Source organism: Schistocerca cancellata, chromosome 2, assembly GCF_023864275.1.
Source record: "Schistocerca cancellata isolate TAMUIC-IGC-003103 chromosome 2, iqSchCanc2.1, whole genome shotgun sequence".
Lineage (NCBI taxonomy): Eukaryota > Metazoa > Arthropoda > Insecta > Orthoptera > Acrididae > Schistocerca > Schistocerca cancellata.
In genome coordinates, this window is record NC_064627.1 from 139,749,333 (window position 1) to 139,772,181 (window position 22,849).

General features: G+C 45.0%; 1 protein-coding gene across 1 annotated transcript in view; it reads left to right on the forward strand.

Moving 5' to 3' along the window:
* LOC126151896 (uncharacterized) overlaps nt 1-22,849 on the forward strand; it is a 279,605-nt gene that overhangs the window by 47,728 nt on the left and 209,028 nt on the right. Inside the window, exon 2 of the mRNA XM_049915972.1 lies at nt 10,525-10,635. Coding sequence (XP_049771929.1) covers nt 10,525-10,635 — 111 coding nt within the window. The remainder of the gene's footprint in view (nt 1-10,524; nt 10,636-22,849) is intronic.

The window sequence follows — 22,849 nt, forward strand, 5'->3', positions numbered from 1 at the left end:
TTTATAAATATGACAGTAAGTGAAAGGCTTTGACATACCCAACATTTCATATAATATACAGGGTGTAGCCGGTATAAGTGCAGATATTTTTATATGTGGTACCTTATTATGTACATACATGAGTTTTCTGTTTGCTTTTCTCTCCGTCGAGCGGTCTTCCCACAAACACATCACTAGCTTTACAACCTCACTTTTCTGCACAGTCATAATTGCACCACATGTCAGGAGAGACTAAACATTCTGTGTCCAGGTGGCCACATTTCTACAACTGACCTGCTGCCCGGAGGAAAATAAGCATTAATGTCTTGCTCTTGGCCCATGTACTAGGAGGTATTACCCAACCTAAAATCATAAAAGCTGTAATTATTAGTCTGCAAATGATGTAAATACCAATTTAATGTTTTCAGTACACTGTCCTCAGTCACCAATAGAAATATCTACATTTATAGCTGTTACACCCATGTATTAGTCATGCTACGGAGGCAGGTGGCGGGGGGCCTGGGCCGCTCATGGCTGGCTCGTATTGGCTGCATAGAGTATCGATTGACATGTATACCTGCTGATGGGTAGGATTCTGGCAATGTGTGATGTGCATGGCCACGGGTCAGCAAAAAAAGCAAGGGCAATACGAACTGAGTTTATACAGCACAGTTGCGATTTCAAGAGTCTGTAACTGCAATAATGGAAATTCGTAGTTGGAGCAGCATGTATAATGAGGGAAAGGCATTCATTGTGTGTATATAAACATGTAACAGGAAACAGGGTCATTCCGTGCCAAATGGTGTTTGGGTTCCCCCATGTTCATCATGGATTTTGATGAAATGTTACATGAACATTTACACATTTCCAGTTTCACCATCACCAGTTCAATACTTGCAGAGATATAGTCATATTTTTGATGTATAGTGCAGCTTTCAACAATGCCCCCTTGTGTTTTCGGCAATTTTGAGACATAATATCTCATGTAATATTTTCCTGAAAGCAATAAAACTATGCCATCTTGTACAAATTTTTGCTCTGTCTTAATCAAAGTAGTAATAAAAGCTTTTTTGAGCAATTTTGATATGGATAAGGTGAATCTTGAAAAACCTTTGGAGTTTAGCTTTTTGTATCTCTGTGAGTAATTTTAGGATAAACCAGATACTTTGCACATGACAGTACAAGGTCTTAAAATATATAATTCATTCTCATGCTGCTTGCCAATAGATTACTAAATGGGGACAAAGCTCACACTCCTTCTATAAAAGCCAAAACACGTATCTTCCGCCCACCTTCAAACCCCCCCCCCCCCCCCCCCGCCCACTCTGCAAACTCTCTTGAACCACTTTCATTAGAAAAACCATTTTCTGGACCACCTAAAAATGCCCATCTTCTTCTGGTTCTTAAATAATATCAGATATCTTTTATTATGTTCTAAAATTGTTTAGTACTTTCAGGGGAAGGTAAATCACAAGTTCTGATGACTGAAGTTGAGGCAGCATAAGTTGATCCCTCGTAGTTGCAATGTGCTGAGCACAGCAGCTTTGCGGACGTGCCTCTGTGGCAATGCCATAGTGTTGTGAAAGCTCTATGGATGGGTTCTGTCTTGGTTGATAGCCATTAGAGCTCCACATTTGAAAGCTAGCAACAGTTCTGCGAACTGTCGGAGAGGCTTCTTACACCATTTAGACTATAGGGAAGTGAGACTGGGTTAGAAGTACTCAGAAAACTTTTTAAGAAAGGAGGGTGGGTGTCATTTGTCATGACTCATCATGACGTATTTCGGCCTGTTTTTCTGCTGTAGCAACTACATAACCAAACTGGTTATAAACTTCAAGGCAATGGACATAATGGTAGTAAAACTGTTGTGTAACAGCTGCAACACACATCATATGAACTGCCTTCAAGTCTTACACCATTGTCACAGTGGTGAAGTTCATAGCAGTCTGCCAAATATCTTTTGGAAAGTATTCATATTACAGAGAATTTTGGCTGTAACTTTTTATTTTGCAATGCTGTTGATGTGATAGTTTAATAATGGTTAAAAATATAACATATTCTGTGTTTGCATAGTTTGGGGTTTATGTGGAACATTAGTATACTGATCAACAGTTGTATAAATGTCGTGCTTAACTGCTGCTGGTTTCTTTTAAAGTGAGAAAACTAGCATTCTCATTGTCATAGGGACAACGCCTAATAGTTGTGCAACAGCAGCAACGGTTGGCTTTCTTTACCAATGGTTCCCAAACCTGTAAGGGTTTCTTTAACAGGGTCCAAAGTGCTTTTAAGTGTAAGAGTCCAAAGCCATGTGTGGTATCTTTTAGTATCCTAAGCTTATGTTTACTTCAAGCTATTTGAATCTTTTACAGTTTCCATTAATTTCCTGTAGCATTTAATGAGGAAAACTATACTGCTGGCCAATGATGTCACTGAGGCTGCTGGAATAACTGCAGTAATTTGCTGTTCCGGAACCCAGCACCTGTCACTCCTGGATGGCCAATAACATGAATTTGCTGGGCCATATGGGTGGATAGAGCTTATTAAAGCATTGTTCTGTTAGCAAAAGTCTCACAGATATTTCAGCTCCACTACTTTTTTTCCATTAATGCATGAAGCATATTGTCCTGGCTGTAGGTCTGCTCTATTTTGCTTTTGCACTGAGAGCATTAATGCTATTAAATTTGCTTTCTTCAGCAAAGAAGAAATTGAACAAAATAAAGCTTTACAAGAAAAGAGGTTTTAACACGGGCAGAACAGACTTTAAATCTTCATAGTTCAGCCAGTTTGCATGTGTGATATTCGCTATTTTTGACTTCATTAAAACAGCAAATACGAGTAGTTAATACTTTCAGCCAGAAGGCAAATACTTGTTTATAAATAGTGATTAATGTATAATAAGGCATCGCATAGCGACGGTGGAATTTTGTAAATAATCTAATTCGTCGTCTTTGGGCGGCAATATAAACAGATAAATACGGGTAGATATGCGATTCTTCACTATTTTGTTCGCTGGAGAACAAATGAAGCCTTGAGCACTAAAAAGACTTGTACTGTTTTTCTCAAGTAAGACGGACACAGATTTGTGGCAGTCTGATCTAATTTTTACTAAATGTATAAAAACGTGTTATATCTAAGTTTGAGTGAAGTGTAAAGAACTGTTATAACTTACCGTGACGACGCACGAGCGACTCAAAGAAGACAATGGCTATATAAAAGAGCGCTCAATGGACATGATACGGACATAAAAATCTACCGTCATTGTAGTACTAAGCTTAAGGTACAATATAGGTTTTAGTTATAATAAATATTTGTTCTGGGAATACTGAATGATTTAGCAGTGCTCATTCCTATTATCTCCTCAGTATTATTTTCATTTTAATTATGCATTTTGCTAATATTACAGACACCAAGATCAGCAGTCCAATGTGCGTGTTACATTGATAAAAAAAGAAAACTGTTTTATCGTCTTCTTGCATCAGCTTTAATATTGAATTTCCCTTTTGTGTGATGTTACAGTTGTTTTTGCGCCCTTAAGAACTTTCTGGTCCCTTAGGAAATTGTTTTGTCATAACAATAACTTCACAACCGGGTATGATCGTATCTACGATCATGAGGTAATTAGAAAGACGATAACGCAATTTCTTAATCAATAGCACGCTAGTTGTGACTGCCTCAAGCCACGTGAAACTGCAAGTAAAAACTACTCACATCTCATAATGCAATATTTTATGACAATGGTCAATCCATGATTCTTACGCCAATTGTGATTGATAAAACAGTAAGCTAAATCTCAATTTCCAACTTTCCATTGAATAATAACATCACTTTTATTTTGTAACATCACAACTCCTGGATGGCCAATAACATGAATTTGCTGGGCCATATGTGTGGATAGAGCTTATTAAAGCATCCTTCTGTTAGCAAAAGTCTCACTGATATTTCAGATCCACTACTTTTTTCCCATAAATGCATGAAGCATATTGTCCTGGCTGTAGGTCTGCTCTATTTTGCTTTTGCACTGAGAGCATTAATACCATTAAATTTGCTTTCTTCACCAAAGAAGAAATTGAACAAAATAAAGCTTTACAAGAAGAGAGGTTTTAACATGGGCAGAACAGACTTTAAATCTTCATATACTAACAAAGAGATAGAGGGGCTGGCCAGTACTTACCTCAGCTCAGTACAGCCGATAGATACACATAAAACAGAACCGAAAATTTACGTTCCTAGCTTTCGGAACAAATGCTCCTTCATCGGGGAGGAGAGAGGGGAAAGAAAGGGAAGAAGGGAAAGGAGATTCAGTTACTCACAACCCAGGTTATGAAGCAACAGGGAAAGGAAAATAGGGAGGGTAGCAAGGATGGAGGCATGGTTGTCAGAGGGAAGCCAAAGATATTCTACTGTAAGTACTGTGCCAGCTTCAAACCAAAGAGGATGCATACAGAAGTAAAGAGGTATATAGTATAAAGATAAACACAACTATGTAGGATGAAAAGATGCGTGAATGGCTAAGAGGAAAGGGAAAGAGGAGAAGACTGAAGAGTAAATGGGAGTGAGGTTGTTTAACATAGGTTCAGTCCAGGGGGATGGCGGGATGAAAGGATGTGTTGGAGTGCAAGTTCCCATCTCCGCAGTTCAGAGGGACTGATGTTGGGTGGGAGAAGCCAAACGGCACATACGGTGTAGCAGGTTCCTAGGTCCTTAGAATTATGCTGGAGGGCATGCTCCGCTACTGGGTATTGGGCATCTCCTAGGCGGACAGTTCGTCTGTGTCCGTTCATGCGCTCAGCCAGTTTAGTTGTTGTCATGCCGATGTAAAAGGCTGTGCAGTGCAGGCATGTCAGTTGATAAATGACATGTGTAGTTTCACATGTGGCCCTACCTTGAATTGTGTACGTTTTACCAGTAGCGGGGCTGGAGTAGGTGGTTGTGGGGGGATGCATGGGGCAGGTTTTGCAGCGGGGTCGGTTACCGGTGTAGGAACCGCTGGGTAGAGAAGGTAGTCTGGGAATATTGTAGGGTTTAACATGGATGTTACGGAGGTTAGGGGGCTGACGAAAGGAAACTCTGGGTGGTGTGGGGAGAATTTTGTCAAGGGATGATCTCATTTCAGGGGTTGACTTGAGAAAATCCTATCCCTGGCGGAGTAATTTGTTGATGTTTTCGAGGCCAGGATAATATTGGGTGACAAGGGGGATGCTTCTGTGTGGTCTGGGGGTAGGAACATTGTTGTTGGACGGGGAGGAATGTATTGCTCGAGAGATCTGTTTGTGAACAAGGTCTGCAGGATAGTTGCGGGAGAGGAAAGCACTGGTCAGGTTATTGGTGTAATTGTTGAGGGTTTCGTCACTGGAGCAGATACGTTTGCCACGAATACCTAGGCTGTAGGGAAGGGAGCGTTTGATGTGGAATGGATGGCAGCTATCAAAGTGAAGGTACTGTTGTTTGTTTGTGGGTTTGATGTGGACGGAAGTGTGGATGTGAGCTTCAACAAGATGGAGGTCAATATCCAGGAAGGTGGCTTGGGTTTTGGAGAAGGACCAGGTGAAATTCAGATTCGAAAAGGAGTTGAGGTTATGGAGGAAATTAAGGAGTGTTTCTTCACCATGAGTCCAGACCACAAAGATGTCATCTATAAACCTATACCAGGCCAGGGGAAGCAGCTGTTGGGTCTTCAGGAAATCCTCCTCCATGCGGCCATTCTGTATGCATCCTTCTTTGGTTTGAAGCTGGCACAGTACTTACAGTAGAATATCTTTGGCTTCCCTCTGACAACCATGCCTCCATCCTTGCTACCCTCCCTATTTTCCTTTCCCTGTTGCTTCATAACCTGGGTTGTGAGTAACTGAATCTCCTTTCCCTTCTTCCCTTTCTTTCCCCTCTCTCCTCCCCGATGAAGGAACATTTGTTCCGAAAGCTAGGAACGTAAATTTTCGGTTCTGTTTTATGTATATCTATCGGCTGTACTGAGCTGAGGTAAGTACTGGCAAGCCCCTCTATCTCTTTGTTAGTATTTGTTTCACATCTTTATATGAGATTTTCCATTAATCATTTAGATCACCTATATGGTCCGCATCCTTCATTGTTTTGTCACTTCTGTTAGCTATCACTTACGTCTGTCATCTTAACATTTTCTCTTCTTCAGTGTTTTATATATACATAAATAAATATTTTCGTCACCAACTGTGCTAGTTTCATCTTCCTCCTATTATCTTGTTCCGTTTATAGTCCTGTTCTCTTTTTTATTTATTGATTTATTTATTCAACATTCCATAGTTTTAACGTTCGTTATTCGCTGTTTTCCAGCCAACAATCACTGCCAACAATCTCTTCCACACCTACCAGTATCATCCATTTCCGTCGATTTCTTGTTGCTGGCGATATTTTTGTGCCATTGGCTATCCTTCTCTGCCACAAGAAAATTTTTTTGGGACAGTTTTGCGGCACCCGTGAACTTTTTTGCGGCACGCGCGATCTTTTTTGCGGCACGCGCGATCGTTTTTGCGGCATGCGCGACCTTTTTGCGGCACTCGCGATCTTTTTTGCGGTACGCGCGATCTCTTTCGCAGCACGCGCGATCCTTTTTTTCGCCACTCGCTATCTCTGTTTTTGAGCAACGTGTGTTCTTTTCCCCTGATCTGGACATACTTGCTTGGTCTGGTCAACTTTTTCCGTATTTTTCTTATTTAGTGGTCTTCCTTTGGTATTGAACATTACCAACACAATTTCTTTCTTTCTCGTCCTTCCCTCCGCGTTTTATTCCTTCTTATGATTACTATTTCAATTTTAGTTATTTAATTTCCCTACCCACCAGTTACCCACTACGTACCCTAATCCTATACCACATTATTTACATTCATTCCGGAAACATGCATTCACCGTAGCCAAACTGCAATCCCACATACTTTTCCTCCGGTCCTGCTTAACCTTTGGAATTACCCCTAAAGGGCTTACCTTAAAAGTTCCCATTTCCGGGTGCAATTCCTCCTTCCACCAGTCTCTCCTGGACTTCCAGAACCTTCAATCCTTAGCCCTTACCCAACTTGTCCTGAATCTCTACACTAATTCATGTAACCACCACTCCCAACAGCTCCTATCTCTCTTCAAAGTCCTCCACCTCTCAAACCCTTGCTTGGAGAACACACTCAGGAACATCATCCTAGAAGCCAGCTGCAAACTTGAGTTCCATGCCACACACCACCTGAAAAAACTATCCACAGTGCTAGTGCAACACCTAAGAAGTGGGGTCCCTCTCCCTATCCCTCACAAACACCAACCACAACAGAACCTTCAACAAACCCCCCTCATAGCCAACAAACCTAGCCTAGCCACCCTACTCAATCTCCCCATCCCAGCACATACCCCACACAGACCAAATCTCAACTATAACCACAGTCAAATGCCACATATCACCAGTCCCAATTCAGTCCTAAACCTCTCATCCAGATCCCTCTCTCCTCCAGAGACATCTGTTCTGTCAAAAGGCTTAACCTTTAGCCCCACGCCTAAATTCAACCACACTGCCCTGGTTAAAGATCTCCTCTCATTCACCCGGAACCTCAACTGGAAATACCACTCCACTACCCAAACACAGCCCCCAAATACTAGACCCAGTGTTGAACCCTGTCTAGAACAGTTCCGACTGCCTTCTCAAAGGGATCCTCCTCCCCTCCCCCAAAACCATCCCTTGCAGACATTTCAGGAATTCCTCACATCCAGTGTTGCCTCCCAGTCCTTCTTGAAGAACATCCCGACAACCCCCAACATCACCTCAGCTGAATCCCGTGCCATTAAGGAGCTGAAAATAGACCGCTCTATTGTCATCCTCCCTGCGGATAAAGGCTCCACAACTGTCGTACTTGGCCGTGTGGAGTATGTGGCAAAAGGACTGCGTCAACTCTCCGACACCTCAACCTACAAAGCTGTTACCCAGGATCCCATTCCCTCCATCCATGCTGAGCTGCAAAAAATCGTAAGAATCCAAGGTCCCTCACAAGGCCTCACAGCGGCTTCCATAGACTTACTCACTCCATCTGAGCCACGTACCCCTACCTTCTAGCTATTACCCAAAATCCACAAAGAGAACCATCCTGGCCGTCCCATTGTAGCAGGCTTCAAAGCCCCAACCGAACGTATCTCAGCTCTGGTAGACCAGCACCCCCAACCTATCACCTGCAGACTCCCATCCTACATCAAAGACACAAACCACTTCCTAGAACGCCTCAAATCCATTCCCACTCCTCTCCCACCTGAAACCTTTCTTGTCACCGTAGATGCTACATCCCTTTACACAAACATTCCACATACCCATGGTCTCTCTGCCCTTGAGCACCACCTCTCCCAACGCCCACCCGAAGATCTTCCAAAAACCTCGTTCCTTATCACACTTACCAACTTCATCCTCACCCATAATTACTTCACTTTTGAAGTCCAGACCTACAAACAAATCAGGGGAACGGCCATGGGAACCAGGATGGCTCCGTTCTATGCCAACCTCTTCATGGGCCGCATGGAGGAGGCTTTCCTGAAGACCCAACAGCTGCTTCCCCTGGCCTGGTATAGGTTTATAGATGACATCTTTGTGGTCTGGACTCATGGTGAAGAAACACTCCTTAATTTCCTCCATAACCTCAACTCCTTTTCGAATCTGAATTTCACCTGGTCCTTCTCCAAAACCCAAGCCAACTTCCTGGATGTTGACCTTCATCTTGTTGAAGCTCACATCCACACCTCCGTCCATATCAAACCCACTAACAAACAACAGTACCTTCACTTTGATAGCTGCCATCCATTCCACATCAAACGCTCCCTTCCCTACAGCCTAGGTTTTTGTGGCAAACGTATCTGCTCCAGTGACGAATCCCTCAACAATTACACCAATAACCTGACCAGTGCTTTCCTCTCCCGCAACTATCCTGCAGACCTTGTCCACAAACAGATCTCTCGAGCAATACATTCCTCCCCGTCCAACAACAATGTTCCTACTCCAGACCACACAGAAGCATCCCCCTTGTCACCCAATATTATCCTGGCCTCGAAAACATCAACAAATTACTCCGCCAGGGATAGGATTTTCTCAAGTCAACCCCTGAAATGAGATCATCCCTTGACAAAATTCTCCCCACACCACCCAGAGTTTCCTTTCGTCGGCCCCCTAACCTCCGTAACATCCTTGTTAAACCCTACAATATTCCCAGACTACCTTCTCTACCCAGCGGTTCCTACCCCTGTAACTGACCCCGCTGCAAAACCTGCCCCATGCATCCCCCCACAACCACCTACTCCAGCCCCGCTACTGGTAAAACGTACACAATTCAAGGCAGGGCCACATCTGAAACTACACATGTCATTTATCAACTGACATGCCTGCACTGCACAGCCTTTTACATCGGCATGACAACAACTAAACTGGCTGAACGCATGAACGGATACAGATGAACTGTCCGCCTAGGAGATGCCCAATACCCAGTAGCGGAGCATGCCCTCCAGCATAATTCTAAGGACCTAGGAACCTGCTACACCGTATGTGCCATTTGGCTTCTCCCACCCAACATCAGTCCCTCTGAACTGCGGAGATGGGAACTTGCACTCCAACACATCCTTTCATCCCGCCATCCCCCTGGACTGAACCTATGTTAAACAACCTCACTCCCATTTACTCTTCAGTCTTCTCCTCTTTCCCTTTCCTCTTAGCCATTCACGCATCTTTTCATCCTACATAGTTGTGTTTATCTTTATACTATATACCTCTTTACTTCTGTATTCATCCTCTTTGGTTTGAAGCTGGCACAGTACTTACAGTAGAATATCTTTGGCTTCCCTCTGACAACCATGCCTCCATCCTTGCTACCCTCCCTATTTTCCTTTCCCTGTTGCTTCATAACCTGGGTTGTGAGTAACTGAATCTCCTTTCCCTTCTTCCCTTTCTTTCCCCTCTCTCCTCCCCGATGAAGGAACATTTGTTCCGAAAGCTAGGAACGTAAATTTTCGGTTCTGTTTTATGTGTATCTATCGGCTGTACTGAGCTGAGGTAAGTACTGGCCAGCCCCTCTATCTCTTTGTTAGTATTTGTTTCACATCTTTATATGAGATTTTCCATTAATCATTTAAATCTTCATAGTTCAGGCAGTTTGCATGAAATACTTATAAACTGTATACACAAATTTCCCTCATGAATGCAGATGAAAGTGAGCATGGAACTTCATTTTGATATATAGAGAAGTGATTTTCAACTATTGGCTTTCTCTGTGTTCAACGAAGAGTTCTTTAGTTTATGTTCTGACAGACTTTTTCATCCTTTTGCGTAACTTTCACATATTTTCGCAACCTATTTGTTCCCTGCATTTTGCCCATGATATAGGTAGGAACCATAGCTTTCATTGCCAGAATTTTAGAATTTCTATTAAACCTGCCCCAGTCGTAGTTGTGTGGATTAATATTCAAATGCTTTTATTTTATTTTATATATTGTTTATCTATTGATTTGATTGTTTAGTGAAAGAAACTTTTTGCAATGTAAAATATAATAGTTGATGTTTTACTGTAGCTCCAGGCAAATCCATGATGATGGTTCATCAAATGGTGATTTATGCCTCACGCCAGCAAAGGAAGTGGAACAAGTGTCTCAACTTGATTTGCCATCGAGTAGAACCAGTGGGTGAGTTTTGTGAATAAATATTATTTTTTGCATTATAGCATTGCTAAAAAGAAACAGTTCAGTAATCATCTTTTTCTTTATCTCCTTCAATGCACAAGTACACAAATACTTTAATGAGTGTAGTGATTCATATGCACACTTATAGAGGAATGTTGAATTTAGTACCTAACTTAATAAAGTCACATACCAAGGCAACAGAAATTGTAATCCATACAGTACGAAGTATGAGGCACAATTCCAACAACATGAAAGCCACTCAGGAGTTATACAGAGTCCAGATATGTTAACTGTTTCCCAGCCAGAAGTCCCAGTTCCATAATGTAACGAAAGGGGTAGTGAGTAAGGAGACATATTACACACTCCAGAAAAAGCTAGTAGTGGTCATTCATTTAGCTTCCAGATGTTGTCAGTTCGACAGTTTAAAATGTTTCAGACCTCTCCTGACTGTGACATGACTCACAGTGTTTATTTTGTGGTTGTAATGTAGTGTTTGCTTCATTATTTTTTCGCTCATGCTTCTTTTTCTATTGATTATGTGCTCCCTTAAGCAAATATGCTTCTGCTGCTAACTCATTTTCGTTTGTCATGTGTTGATTGCTAAGATCACCTAAAATGTGATGCTGTTTTATGTTAAAGAGCATTATCACAGTCAGAAAGCAGAAATGAAGTCTCGAGAGCAGACTGGAGATCTGTAAAGACAGGAAATTTGTGATTATTAAAGAAAGAGGAAACATTTTTGTGTAAATTGTGTTCTAAGCCCAGGAGATACTTTTCAGTCAACGTTGCGGTGAAGTGCATGATGGAGGCACCACTTGCACGCTGTTCATTGATTCTTTGTCAGAAATTGTTGTACCATCCAGGCCATGTAAAAGCTCACTCATCCCTTTGATAGACCCAAATGAGGAGTGTCAGTTAATCTCATGTTGTGGCCAGTGTGATAAGGAGAGGTTATTGTTGGAATTCCCGTCAGTTGATCCATGGTGACAGGTGGCATGGCCTCTATAGTGGAATGGGTTGGTGACTATAAAGTTTACATAACATGATTAGGAACTTCATATCAGTGTGTTCTAATCTGTGGTTTCCCAATATGTACTCCAAGACTACTCTGGGTGAGAATCTGTAGGTACAGGTCCAAACTGCCAAATGTGTACCTCATTACTGTAGCAAGTCACATTATGATATCACAAAGTACTTTTTGCAAGTGAACACGCATACTGTAAGTTTTTCACACTGAAAATTACTGTGACACCTCATACTTTTACTTACGCTGGTAAATGTCCTAGTCCTTTGATTGCATGTAAAATATAGGAAACAAGGGTAACTGTTGTTATTGTTGTGGTCTTCAGTCCTGAGACTGGTTTGATGCAGCTCTCCATGCCACTCTATCCTGTGGAAGCTTCTTCATCTCCCAGTACCTACTGCAACCTACATCCTTCTGAATCTGCTTAATGTATTCATCTCTTGGTCTCCCTCTATGATTTTTACCCTCCACCGCTGCCCTCCAATACTAAATTGGTGATTCCTTGATGCCTCAGAACATGTCCTACCAACCAGTCCCTTCTTCTAGTCAAGTTGTGCCACAAACTTCTCTTCTTCCCAGTCCTATTCAATACTTCCTCATTAGTTACGTGGTCTACCCATCTAATCTTCAGCATTCTTCTGTAGCACCACATTTCAAAAGCTTCTCTTCTCTTCTTGTCCAAACTATTTATCGTCCATGATTCACTTCCATACACTCCATACAAATACTTTCAAAAAACGACTTCCTGACACTTAAATCTATACTCGATGTTAACAAATTTCTCTTCTTCGGAAATGCTTTCCAGTCTACATTTTATATCCTCTCTACTTCGACCATCATCAGTTATTTTGCTCCCCAAATAGCAAAACTCCTTTACTACTTTAAGTGTATCATTTCCTAATCTAATTCCCTCAGCATCACCTGACTTAATTCGACTACATTCCATTATCCTCGTTTTGCTTTTGTTGATGTTCATCTTATATCCTCCCTTCAAGACACTATCCATTCCGTTCAGCTGCTGTTCCAAGTCCTTTGCTGTCTCTGACAGAATTACAATGTCATTGGTGAACCTCAAAGTTTTAATTTCTTCTCCATGGATTTTGATACTTACTCCAAATTTTTCTTTTGTTTCCTTTATTGCTTGCTCAATATACAGATTCAATAACATCTTCCCTTTCATGTCCCTCGACTCTTATAACTGCCATCTGGTTTCTGCACAAATTGTAAATAGCCTTTCGCTTCCTGTATTTTACCCCTGCCACCTTCAGAATTTGAAAGAGAGTATTCCAGTCAACATTGTCAAAAGCTTTTTCTAAGTCTACAAATGCTAGGAACATAGGTTTGCCTTTCCTTAACCTTTCTTCTAAGTCGTAGGGTCAGTATTGCCTCACGTGTTCCGATATTTCTACGGGATCCAAACTGATCTTCCCCAAGGTCGGCTACTACTAGTTTTTCCATTCGTCTGTAAAGAATTCGCGTTAGTATTTTGCAGCTGTGACTTATTAAACTGATAGTTCGGTAATTTTCACATCTGTCAACACCTGCTTTCTTTGGGATTGGAATTATTATATTCTTCTTGAAGTCTGAGGGTATTTCACCTGTCTCATACATCTTGCTCACCATTTTGTCAGGACTGGCTCTCCCACGACTGTCAGTAGTTCTAGTGTAATGTTGTCTACTCCCGTGGCCTTGTTTCGACTCAGGTCTTTCAGTGCTCTGTCAAACTCTTCACGCAGTATCGTATCTCCCATTTCATCTTCATCTACATCCTCTTCCATTTCCATAATACTGTCCTCAAGTACATCGCCCTTGTATAGACCCTCTATATACTCCTTCCACCTTTCTGCTTTCCCTTCTTTGCTTAGAGCTGGGTTTCCATCTGAGCTCTTGATATTCATACTAGTGGTTCTCTTTTCTCCAAAGTCTCTTTAAATTTCCTGTCGGCAGTGTCTATCTTACCCTTTGTGATGTGTGTCTACACCCTTACATTTGTCCTCTAGCCATCCCTGCTTAGCCATTTTGCACTTCCTGTCGATTTTATTTTTGAGACGTTTGTATTCCTTTTTGCCTGCTTCATTTACACTGCATTTTTATATTTTCTCCTTTCTTCAATTAAATTCAATATTTCTTCTGTTACCCAAGGATTTCTACTAGCCCTCGTCTTCTTACCTACTTGATCCTCTGCTGCCTTCAGTACTTCATCCCTCAAAGCTACCCATTTTTCTTCTATCGTATTTCTTTCCCCCATTCCTGTCAATTGTTCCCTTATGCTCTCCCTGAAACTCTGTACAACCTCTGGTTTAGTCACTTTATCCAGGTCCCACCTTTTTGCAGTTTCTTCAGTTTTAATCTACAGTTCATAACCGATAGATTGTGGTCAGCATCCACATCTGCCCAGGAAATGTCTTACAATTTAAAACCTGGTTCCTAAATCTCTGTCTTACCATTATATAATCTATCTAAAACCTGTCAGTATCTCCAGGCTTCTTCCACGTATACAACCTTCTTTTATGATTCTTGAACCAAGTGTTAGCTATGATTAAGTTATGCTCTGTGCAAAATTCTACCAGGCGGCTTCCTCTTTCATTTCTTACCCGCAATCCATATTCACCTACTATGTTTCCTTCTCTCCCTTTTCCTACTGCCGAATTCCAGTCACCCATGACTATTAAATTTTCGTCTCCCTTCACTATCTGAATAATTTCTTTTATTTCATCATACATTTCTTCAATGTCTTCCGTCATCTGCAGAGCTAGTTGGCATATAAACTTGTACTGCCGTGGTAGGTGTGGGCTTCATATTTATCTTGGCCACAATAATGCGTTCACTATGCTGTTTGTAGTAGCTTAAACACGGCCCTATTTTCCTATTCAAGTGTAACTATGATGTTAAAAATGCTGCGTTAATGTCTCATAATGTTTGCCGAAACTATTCTTGCTATTGTTGCCTTTATATCAAGCCCCTCTCTTTCTCCTGCTGTTGATTTTATTGTATCAGTTGCTCATGCGATTGCTGTTTCAGTGTTGTTAGGGTTCCCATAACTTCATAAACTTCTTGTATGCCCCCCTGCGGGTTCGGGGGTTAGAATAGGCCCGCGGTATTCCTGCCTGTCGTAAGAGGCGACTAAAAGGAGTCTCACATGTTTTGGCCTTATGTGATGGTCCCCTCTCGGGTTTGACCTCCATCTTTCTAAATTATTCCGAAGAGCGAGCCAATTGGGGAAGGGCGCCTTACGTGGTGCATTGTATCCGTCGTGCAATTAGACCTTTAGCCGGCTTTCACGTCGTTGCCATGGTGTCCCGCTCGTTTTCGATCTTTAGGGCGGGGATACGTCCCTGGGTGCGATTACCACGCTGCCCTCTGCAGTGTTTCTTTTAACTGCGGCGACGACCTTGGACAGTTTTGCACCTAAGATCCAGCACGGTAGCCAGTCCGTTGTGGTGGGGCCGCCATGTACCCTCTTGGTTGTAGCCCCCTGACAACACAGGGATCGCTCTACTGATGCCTGCGCCGTTAACTCCCCACGTATGCCAAGGAGTAGATGCCTATCCTCCTGGGGTATCAGGACTCCCGGCAACGGCCATCCTGCCAGGTGGCCTTTGCTGTGGCTGGGTGGCGCCCGTGGGGAGGGCCCTTGGTCGGAGTAGGTGGCATCAGGGCGGATGACCCGCAATGAAGCGTGGTACATCATCTCTCGCTGGCGGCCAGCCGCCAGCAGTCTCTAAGCGTTCTCGGGCTCAATTTAATGCTCAGAAGTACGATCCGAAAACGTTCCCCTCCCTGGCCACGCCGTGGGAAGAGCGTAAGTCCCAGGATGGAGGTAACAGTTATTCGCCCCGATTCTTAGTTTGCACGAGAGCTGATGGGGAGTCTTTTCTCTCCACAAAGCCTCAGTTCTTCGTCGAGCATTTAGAGGACAAGTTTGGGGAGGTGGAGGGCTTGTCTAAAATGCGCTCTGGCTCAGTACTGATACAAACGGCATCCTCCGCCCAGTCACGCAGGTTACTTGCTTGTGACAAGTTGGGGGATGTTAACGTTACTATTACTCCACATAAGAGTTTAAATATGGTCCAGGGTGTTATTTTCCATAGGGACCTCCTTTTGCAGTCTGATGACGAGCTGCGCGCCAACTTAGAACGTAGAGGTGTTCATTTCGTCCGGCGCGTTCATCGGGGTCCGAGGGACAATCAGGTTGCTACCGGTGCCTTCATCTTGGCCTTCGAGGGTGATACGTTACCGGAAAAGGTCAAGGTGATGGTCTACCGATGTGACGTCAAGCCCTATATCCCTCCCCCGATGCGGTGCTTCAAGTGCTGGAAGTTCGGCCATATGTCTTCCCGCTGCACTTCCAGCCTCACATGTCGAGATTGCGGACGCCCATCTCATCCCGATACTCCATGTGCCCCGCCTCCCATCTGCGTCAACTGCGGGGAGCACCATTCACCTTGCTCGCCAGACTGCAGAATATTCCAGAAAGAGCGCAAAATCATGGAATATAAGACCCTGGACCGACTGACTTATACTGAGGCCAAACGGAAATACGACCGATTACATCCAGTGAGAATGACAACTTCCTACGCCGCTGTTACAACACCTGTGCTAGCCCCATCAGTTTCGCGCCTTTCGGCCGGATCGACGAGTGGTACAACTCCTCCTGCCCCCTTGCCAGTGGGGGGCTCTACCCACCCGATTGCTCCTGTGCCACCTACCTCAGGAGCAACACCATCCCCCCCATCGGGGACGTCGGTCCCCGCTTCTACGCCGGAGAAGTGTCCAACTTCTTCGGCTTCTCACGCTCGCAAGGGGTCCCTTGGGTCCCTCCCTTCCCAGGTTTCCACCGGCGGGAAGGCTGACGATAGACAGTGGCGTAAGTGCCCACAATCTGCAGGTCGAAGGGCTTCCCGATCCTCCTCAGTCCCGGAGACTGAATCGGTGAAGCCCTCCCAGCCAGTTAAACCCAAGGAGCAGCGTGAGAAATCAAAGAAGAGCAGCTCTAAGCCCAAGGAACGCGCGGTGGTAGCCACCCCATCGCAACCTTCTAGCTCTGCGTCTGAGGACGCGGTGGAGATTCTGGCGTCCGCTGAGGACCTCGATCTCGCCGGTCCCTCAGACGCCGTGAATAGCAATAGCACTAGCACGGGTGCTCAATCGGAGGCAGCAGGTGACCCAGCGGCGTAATCTGCCGTCCCAGTCCCGGCACGCCTTTCTCAGCCATGGACAAAACCATCCTCCAGTGGAACTGCAGCGGTTTCTTCCACCATCTAACTGAGCTCCGCCAACTTATCAGCCTTCACCCTTTCCTCTGCATTGCTCTGCAGGAAACTTGGTTTCCAGCAATGCGCACCCCCGCCCTCCGTGGCTATCGGGGTTATTATAAGAACCGAGCAGCTTATGAAAGGGTGTCTGGTGGCGTCTGCATCTATGTCCTTAACTCACTTCACAGCGAGTCTGTCCCTCTCCAAACAGCTTTAGAGGCTGTCGCTGTTCGGGTGTGGACGCCACAGGCTGTTACCGTCTGCAGTCTTTACCTTCCACCGGATGGTGATGTCGCGCAGCATGTCCTGGCTGCGCTGATAGCCCAATTGCCGCCACCTTTTTTATTACTGGGCGACTTTAACGCCCATAACCCTCTGTGGGGTGGGTCAGTGGCAACAGGTCGAGGCGCCACCGTTGAGCGTTTATTGTCGCAGCTCGATATCTCGATTTTGAATGATGGTGCCTCCACACACTTCAGTGTGGCGCATGGCACCTACTCCGCCATTGACCTTTCAATCTGTAGCCCTAGCCTCTTACCATCTGTCCACTGGAGTGTGCATGACGACCTGTGTGGTAGTGACCACTTTCCGATTTTTCTGTCACTACCACAGCGTCACTCTTCTGGGCGCCCTAGCAGATGGGCTATGAATAAGGCTGACTGGGACTTGTTCTCCTCCACTGCCGCTATTGAGCCTCTCTCAACTGATGCCATTGATGTGGTGGTTACATCGGTCACCGCCGGCATCGTCACTGCCGCCGAGTCTGCCATTCCCCGTTCTTCTGGGTCCCCTCGGCGGAGGGCTGTGCCTTGGTGGTCGCCTGAGATCGCTGAAGCGATTAAGGATCGCCGGCGGGCACTCCAGCGTCACAAGCGACATCCCTCCATGGACCACCTTATCGCCTTTAAACGGCTGCGTGCGCGGGCCCGCCTCCTTATCCGCCAAGGCAAGAAGGAGTGCTGGGAGCGGTATGTGTCCACCATTGGACTCCATGTCACTCCATCGCAGGTCTGAGCCAAGATTCGACGGGTCTTCGGCTATCGGACCCCTGCCAGCGTCCCTGCGCTCTCACTGAATGGAGCAGTTTGTACTGACTCCGACGTCATTGCAAACCGCTTAGCAGAGCATTTTGCTATGAGTTCCGCTTCTGCGAATTACCCCCAGGCCTTCCGCTCCATTAAAGAGCGGATGGAACGTCGGAGCCTTTCTTTTCGCACCAACGCTTCTGAACCCTACAACGCTCCATTCAGTGAGTGGGAATTTCAGAGTGCCCTTGCCGCTTGCCCTGATACCGCTCCCGGGCCAGATCGCATCCACTGTCAGATGCTGAAACACCTTTCAGTGGACTGCAAGCGACGCCTCCTCGACCTTTACAACCGTCTCTGGGTCGAGGGTGAGTTTCCATCGCAATGGGGGGAAAGTATTGTCATCCCCATTTTGAAACCTGGAAAGAACCCTCTGGAGGTGGACAGCTACCGCCCCATTAGCCTCACCAACGTTCTTTGTAAGCTTCTCGAACGGATGGTGAGCCGGCGCTTAAATTGGGTACTGGAGTCTCGGGGCCTTCTGGCTCCGTCTCAGGGTGGGTTCCGGAAAGGCCGCTCCGCCGCCGACAATCTGGTGAGCCTGGAGTCGGCCATCCGTACTGCCTTTGCCCGCCGTCAGCACCTGGTCGCTGTCTTTTTCGACATGCGGAAGGCGTACGATACGACATGGCGTCATCACATCCTTTCTACGCTTCATGGATGGGGTCTTCGGGGCCCTCTGCCGATCTTCATCCGCAATTTCCTGTCGTATCGTACCTTCCGCGTGCAAGTCGCAGCCTCCTATAGTTCCACCCACGTCCAGGAGAACGGTGTGCCACAGGGTTCTGTTTTAAGTGTCTGTCTGTTTTTAATAGCCATTAACGGGCTCGCTGCGGCCGTGGGAAATTCTGTCTCTGCTTCCCTGTACGCTGACGACTTCTGCCTTTATTACAGCTCTACTGGCGTTGTAGCTGTTGAACGTCAGCTACAGGGCGCTATCCGTACGGCGCAGTCTTGGGCTGTAGCGCATGGGTTTCAGTTTTCGGCAGCCAAGACCCGCGTTATGCATTTCTGCCGGCGCCGAACAGTCCATCCTGAGCCGCGGCTTTATCTTGCTGACGAACTCCTTGCTGTGGTGGAGACCCACAGGTTTTTGGGGGTGGTTTTCGATGCCCGGTTGACTTGGCTGCCTCATATCCGGCAGCTTAAACAGACGTGTTGGCGGCATCTCAACGCTGTGAGATGCTTGAGCCACACCCGCTGGGGCACCGACCGCTCTACCCTGTTGCGGCTCTACCAGGCGTTAATCCAGTCCCGTCTGGATTATGGGAGCCTGGCTTATGGCTCAGCATCCCCATCTGCGTTACGGGTGCTGGACCCAATTCTCCACAGCGGGATACGCCTTGCCACTGGTGCTTTCCGCACCAGCCCTGTGGACAGTGTGCTAGTGGAGGCAGGTGTACCCCCACTGCGGTTCCGGCGCCAACGTTTGCTGGCCGCTTATGCTGCCCATGTTCTAAGCTTGCCCGGGCATCCAAATTATCGTGTCCTGTTCCCGCAGTCAGTCGTCCATCTGCCAGACCGTCGGCCCCGGTCGGGTTGTCCGATCGCCGTACGCGTCAAGGAGCTTCTCTGTGGGCTTGGGTTTTTCCCTGTTCCACCTCCTTTCCGGGCGCCTCTGCGTACACCACCGTGGTGTGTTCCTCGCCCTTGCCTTCGGCTCGACTTGGCACAGGGCTCGAAGGACTCGGTCCCTCCAGAGGCCTTCCGCCGCCGCTTTTATTCCATCCTGGCCACGTATCAGGGCTCTGGAATTGTTTACACCGACGGTTCGATGGTTGCTGGTCGTGTCGGGTATGCGCTAACTCTAGGGGACCATTCCGAACAACGGTCCTTGGCGGCTGGCTGCAGCGTTTACACTGCTGAGCTAGTCGCCATCTTTAGAGCCCTAGAGTATATCCGCTCCTGCTCAGGTGAGTCCTTCGTTATCTGTAGCGATTCCCTGAGCGGTTTACGAGCTCTCGACCAGTGTTTTCCTCGTTCTCGTCTGGTGATGGCTATCCATGAGTCCCTGCATACTCTTGCGCGTTGCGGCCGCTCTGTGGTCTTTGTGTGGACCCCCGGTCATGTCGGTATCCCGGGCAATGAACATGTTGACCGCCTGGCGAAAGAGGCCACGAATAAACCATCTCTGGATGTTGGCCTCCCAGAGGCTGATTTGCGGGCAGTCCTCCGCCGAAAAGTTTTTGCGCTTTGGGACGCTGAATGGCGCGATCGGATTGCACCCAATAAACTCCGTGCCATTAAGGAGACGACGACTGTGTGGCGGTCCTCCATGCGAGCCAACCGCAGGGACTCAGTCGTCCTTTGTCGGCTCCGCATTGGCCACTCCCGGCTAACACACAGTTATTTACTGCGCCAGGAGGACCCTCCTGTATGTCGCTGCGGGGCGGCTTTGACGGTGGCCCACATTCTGTTGGCCTGCCCCCTTTTAGCTGTGGTCAGGCAGACATTTGCGCTGCCTGATACGCTCCCTGCCGTTTTATCCGATGACCCTGTTATGACTGCCTTAGTTTTACGTTTTATTCGGGCAGGGAGTTTTTATTCTTTCCTCTGAGTGTTTCTGTTTTATTTTATTTTTTCTTTTGATTCTGGCCTTTGGACTATGATTTTACACTGATCTTTTAATGTGTTTCTAAGTGGTTGGCTTTTCCTTTTTTATTTCTATGGTCGGCCAACCACTGTCACACTCTGTGTGGTTTTAGTTCGTTTTGTCTTGTCCTTGTCTCCGTTTCTTTTGTTCTGTATCGTCTGTGTCTATTCTGTTCCTCGTTTTTATTCTCTGTGGATGTTCTTTGTCTTTGGAAAAAGGGACCGATGACCGTAGCAGTCTGGTCCCTTTCATCCCCCAAACCAACCAACCAACCAACTTCTTGTATGATTACTCTAAATTTTTCTGTTCTGAGATCACTTGGACCCATCTACAGATGAACAACCAATCTGCCACATCAGTGTTGGGCACAAAACTAACTCTACTAAAGTCACAAAGAGAGTCAACTCAAATTGTAATCCGAACATACCAAATCTAATGCATGAGTCCAATTAACAAGAAAGAAAAACCAGAGTCTGATGAGGTACACAATCTTCTTGTCAGGAACATGCTACATTTAATTGCTTCTCATTTCTAAATTCATACGTGAGAAGCATTTAAATGTAGTAGCTTCTTGAGAGGAACCTTTGAACTCACTCTTGCTAATGTCATCTTTACCTGGCTAAAAATCTACTAACACTGCTACATATTTTGCGTAGCTGCTTTTTTCTTTAATTTATTAATTTCTTGTTCCAATGGACCAAATTAAGGAGAAGTCTCCATGGTCATGGAACGAGTCAATACTTGAAATTATAACACGATAGTAGAAACAGATAAAATGAAATATAAGAAACATATTCAACCGACAGTTCGTAAGTTTAAATAAAGAAAATCAACAATGTAACACTGGAATTTGCTTAATTTTTCAGCTCTTCCAGGAGCTCCTCGACAGAATAAAAGGAGTGAGCCGTGAGGAAACTCTTCAGTTTAGACTTAAGTGTTTGGGCTACTGCTAAGATTTTTGAGTTCTTGTGGTAGGTTATTGAAAATGGATGCAGCAGAATACTGCACTCCTTTCTGCACAAGAGTCAAGGAAGTGCATTCCAGATGCAGATTTGATTTCTGCCTAGTATTAACTGAGTGAAAGCTACTGCACTCCTTTCTGCACAAGAGTCAAGGGAGTGCATTCCACATGCAGATTTGATTTCTGCCTAGTATTAACTGAGTGAAAGCTACTGCACTCCTTTCTGCACAAGAGTCAAGGAAGTGCATTCCACATGCAGATTTGATTTCTGCCTAGTATTAACTGAGTGAAAGCTGCTAACTCTTGGGAATAAGCTAATATTGCAAACGACATTAAAGAAAATATATACTGTGAGGGCAATGTCAGAATTCCCAGACTATTGAGTAGGGGTCGACAAGAGGTTCTCGAACTTACTCCACACATAGCTCGAACAGCCCGTTTTTGAGCCAAAAATATCCTTTTTGAATCAGAAGAATTACCCCAAAAAATAATACCATATGACATAAGCATATGAAAATATGTGAAGTAGACTACTTTTCGTGTTGAACTGTCACTTATTTCAGATACTGTTTTAATGGTAAATAAAGCAGCATTTAGTTTCTGAACAAGATCCTGAACATGGGCTTTCCACAACAGCTATCTATCTATCCGAACGCCTAGGAACCTGAACTGTTCCGTCTCCCTTATAATATGCCCATTCTGTCTGATCAAAATATCGGTTCTTGTTGAATTGTGAGTTATAAACTGTAAAAACTGAGTCTTACTGTGATTTAGCAACAAATTATTTTCCACAAACCATGAACTTATTTCATGAACTACATTATTTGATACTCTTTCAATATTACACACAAGATCCTTCACTACCAAGCTGGTGTCATCAGCAAAGAGAAATATTTTTGAATCACCTGTAATACTACAAGGCAAATCATGTATATAACTAAGAAACAGCAGTGGCCCCAGCACCGACCCTTGGGGAACGCCCAACTTAGCAGTGCCCCATTGGGACTGAACATCACTACCACTCTCAATATTGCAAAGAATTACCCTCTGCTCTGAGTTCTTAAAGTAAGAAGTGAACCAATTGTAAGCTACTCCCCTTACTCCATAATGGTCCAACTTCTGCTGTAATATTTTGTGGTCAACACTGTCAAAAGCCTTCATTAAATCAAAGAAAACACCTAGCGTTCGCAACCTTTTATTTAATCCATCCAAAACCTCACAGAGAAAAGAGAATGTAGCATTTTCACTTGTTAAACCATTTCTAAAACCAAACTGTACATTTGACAGCAAATTATGTGA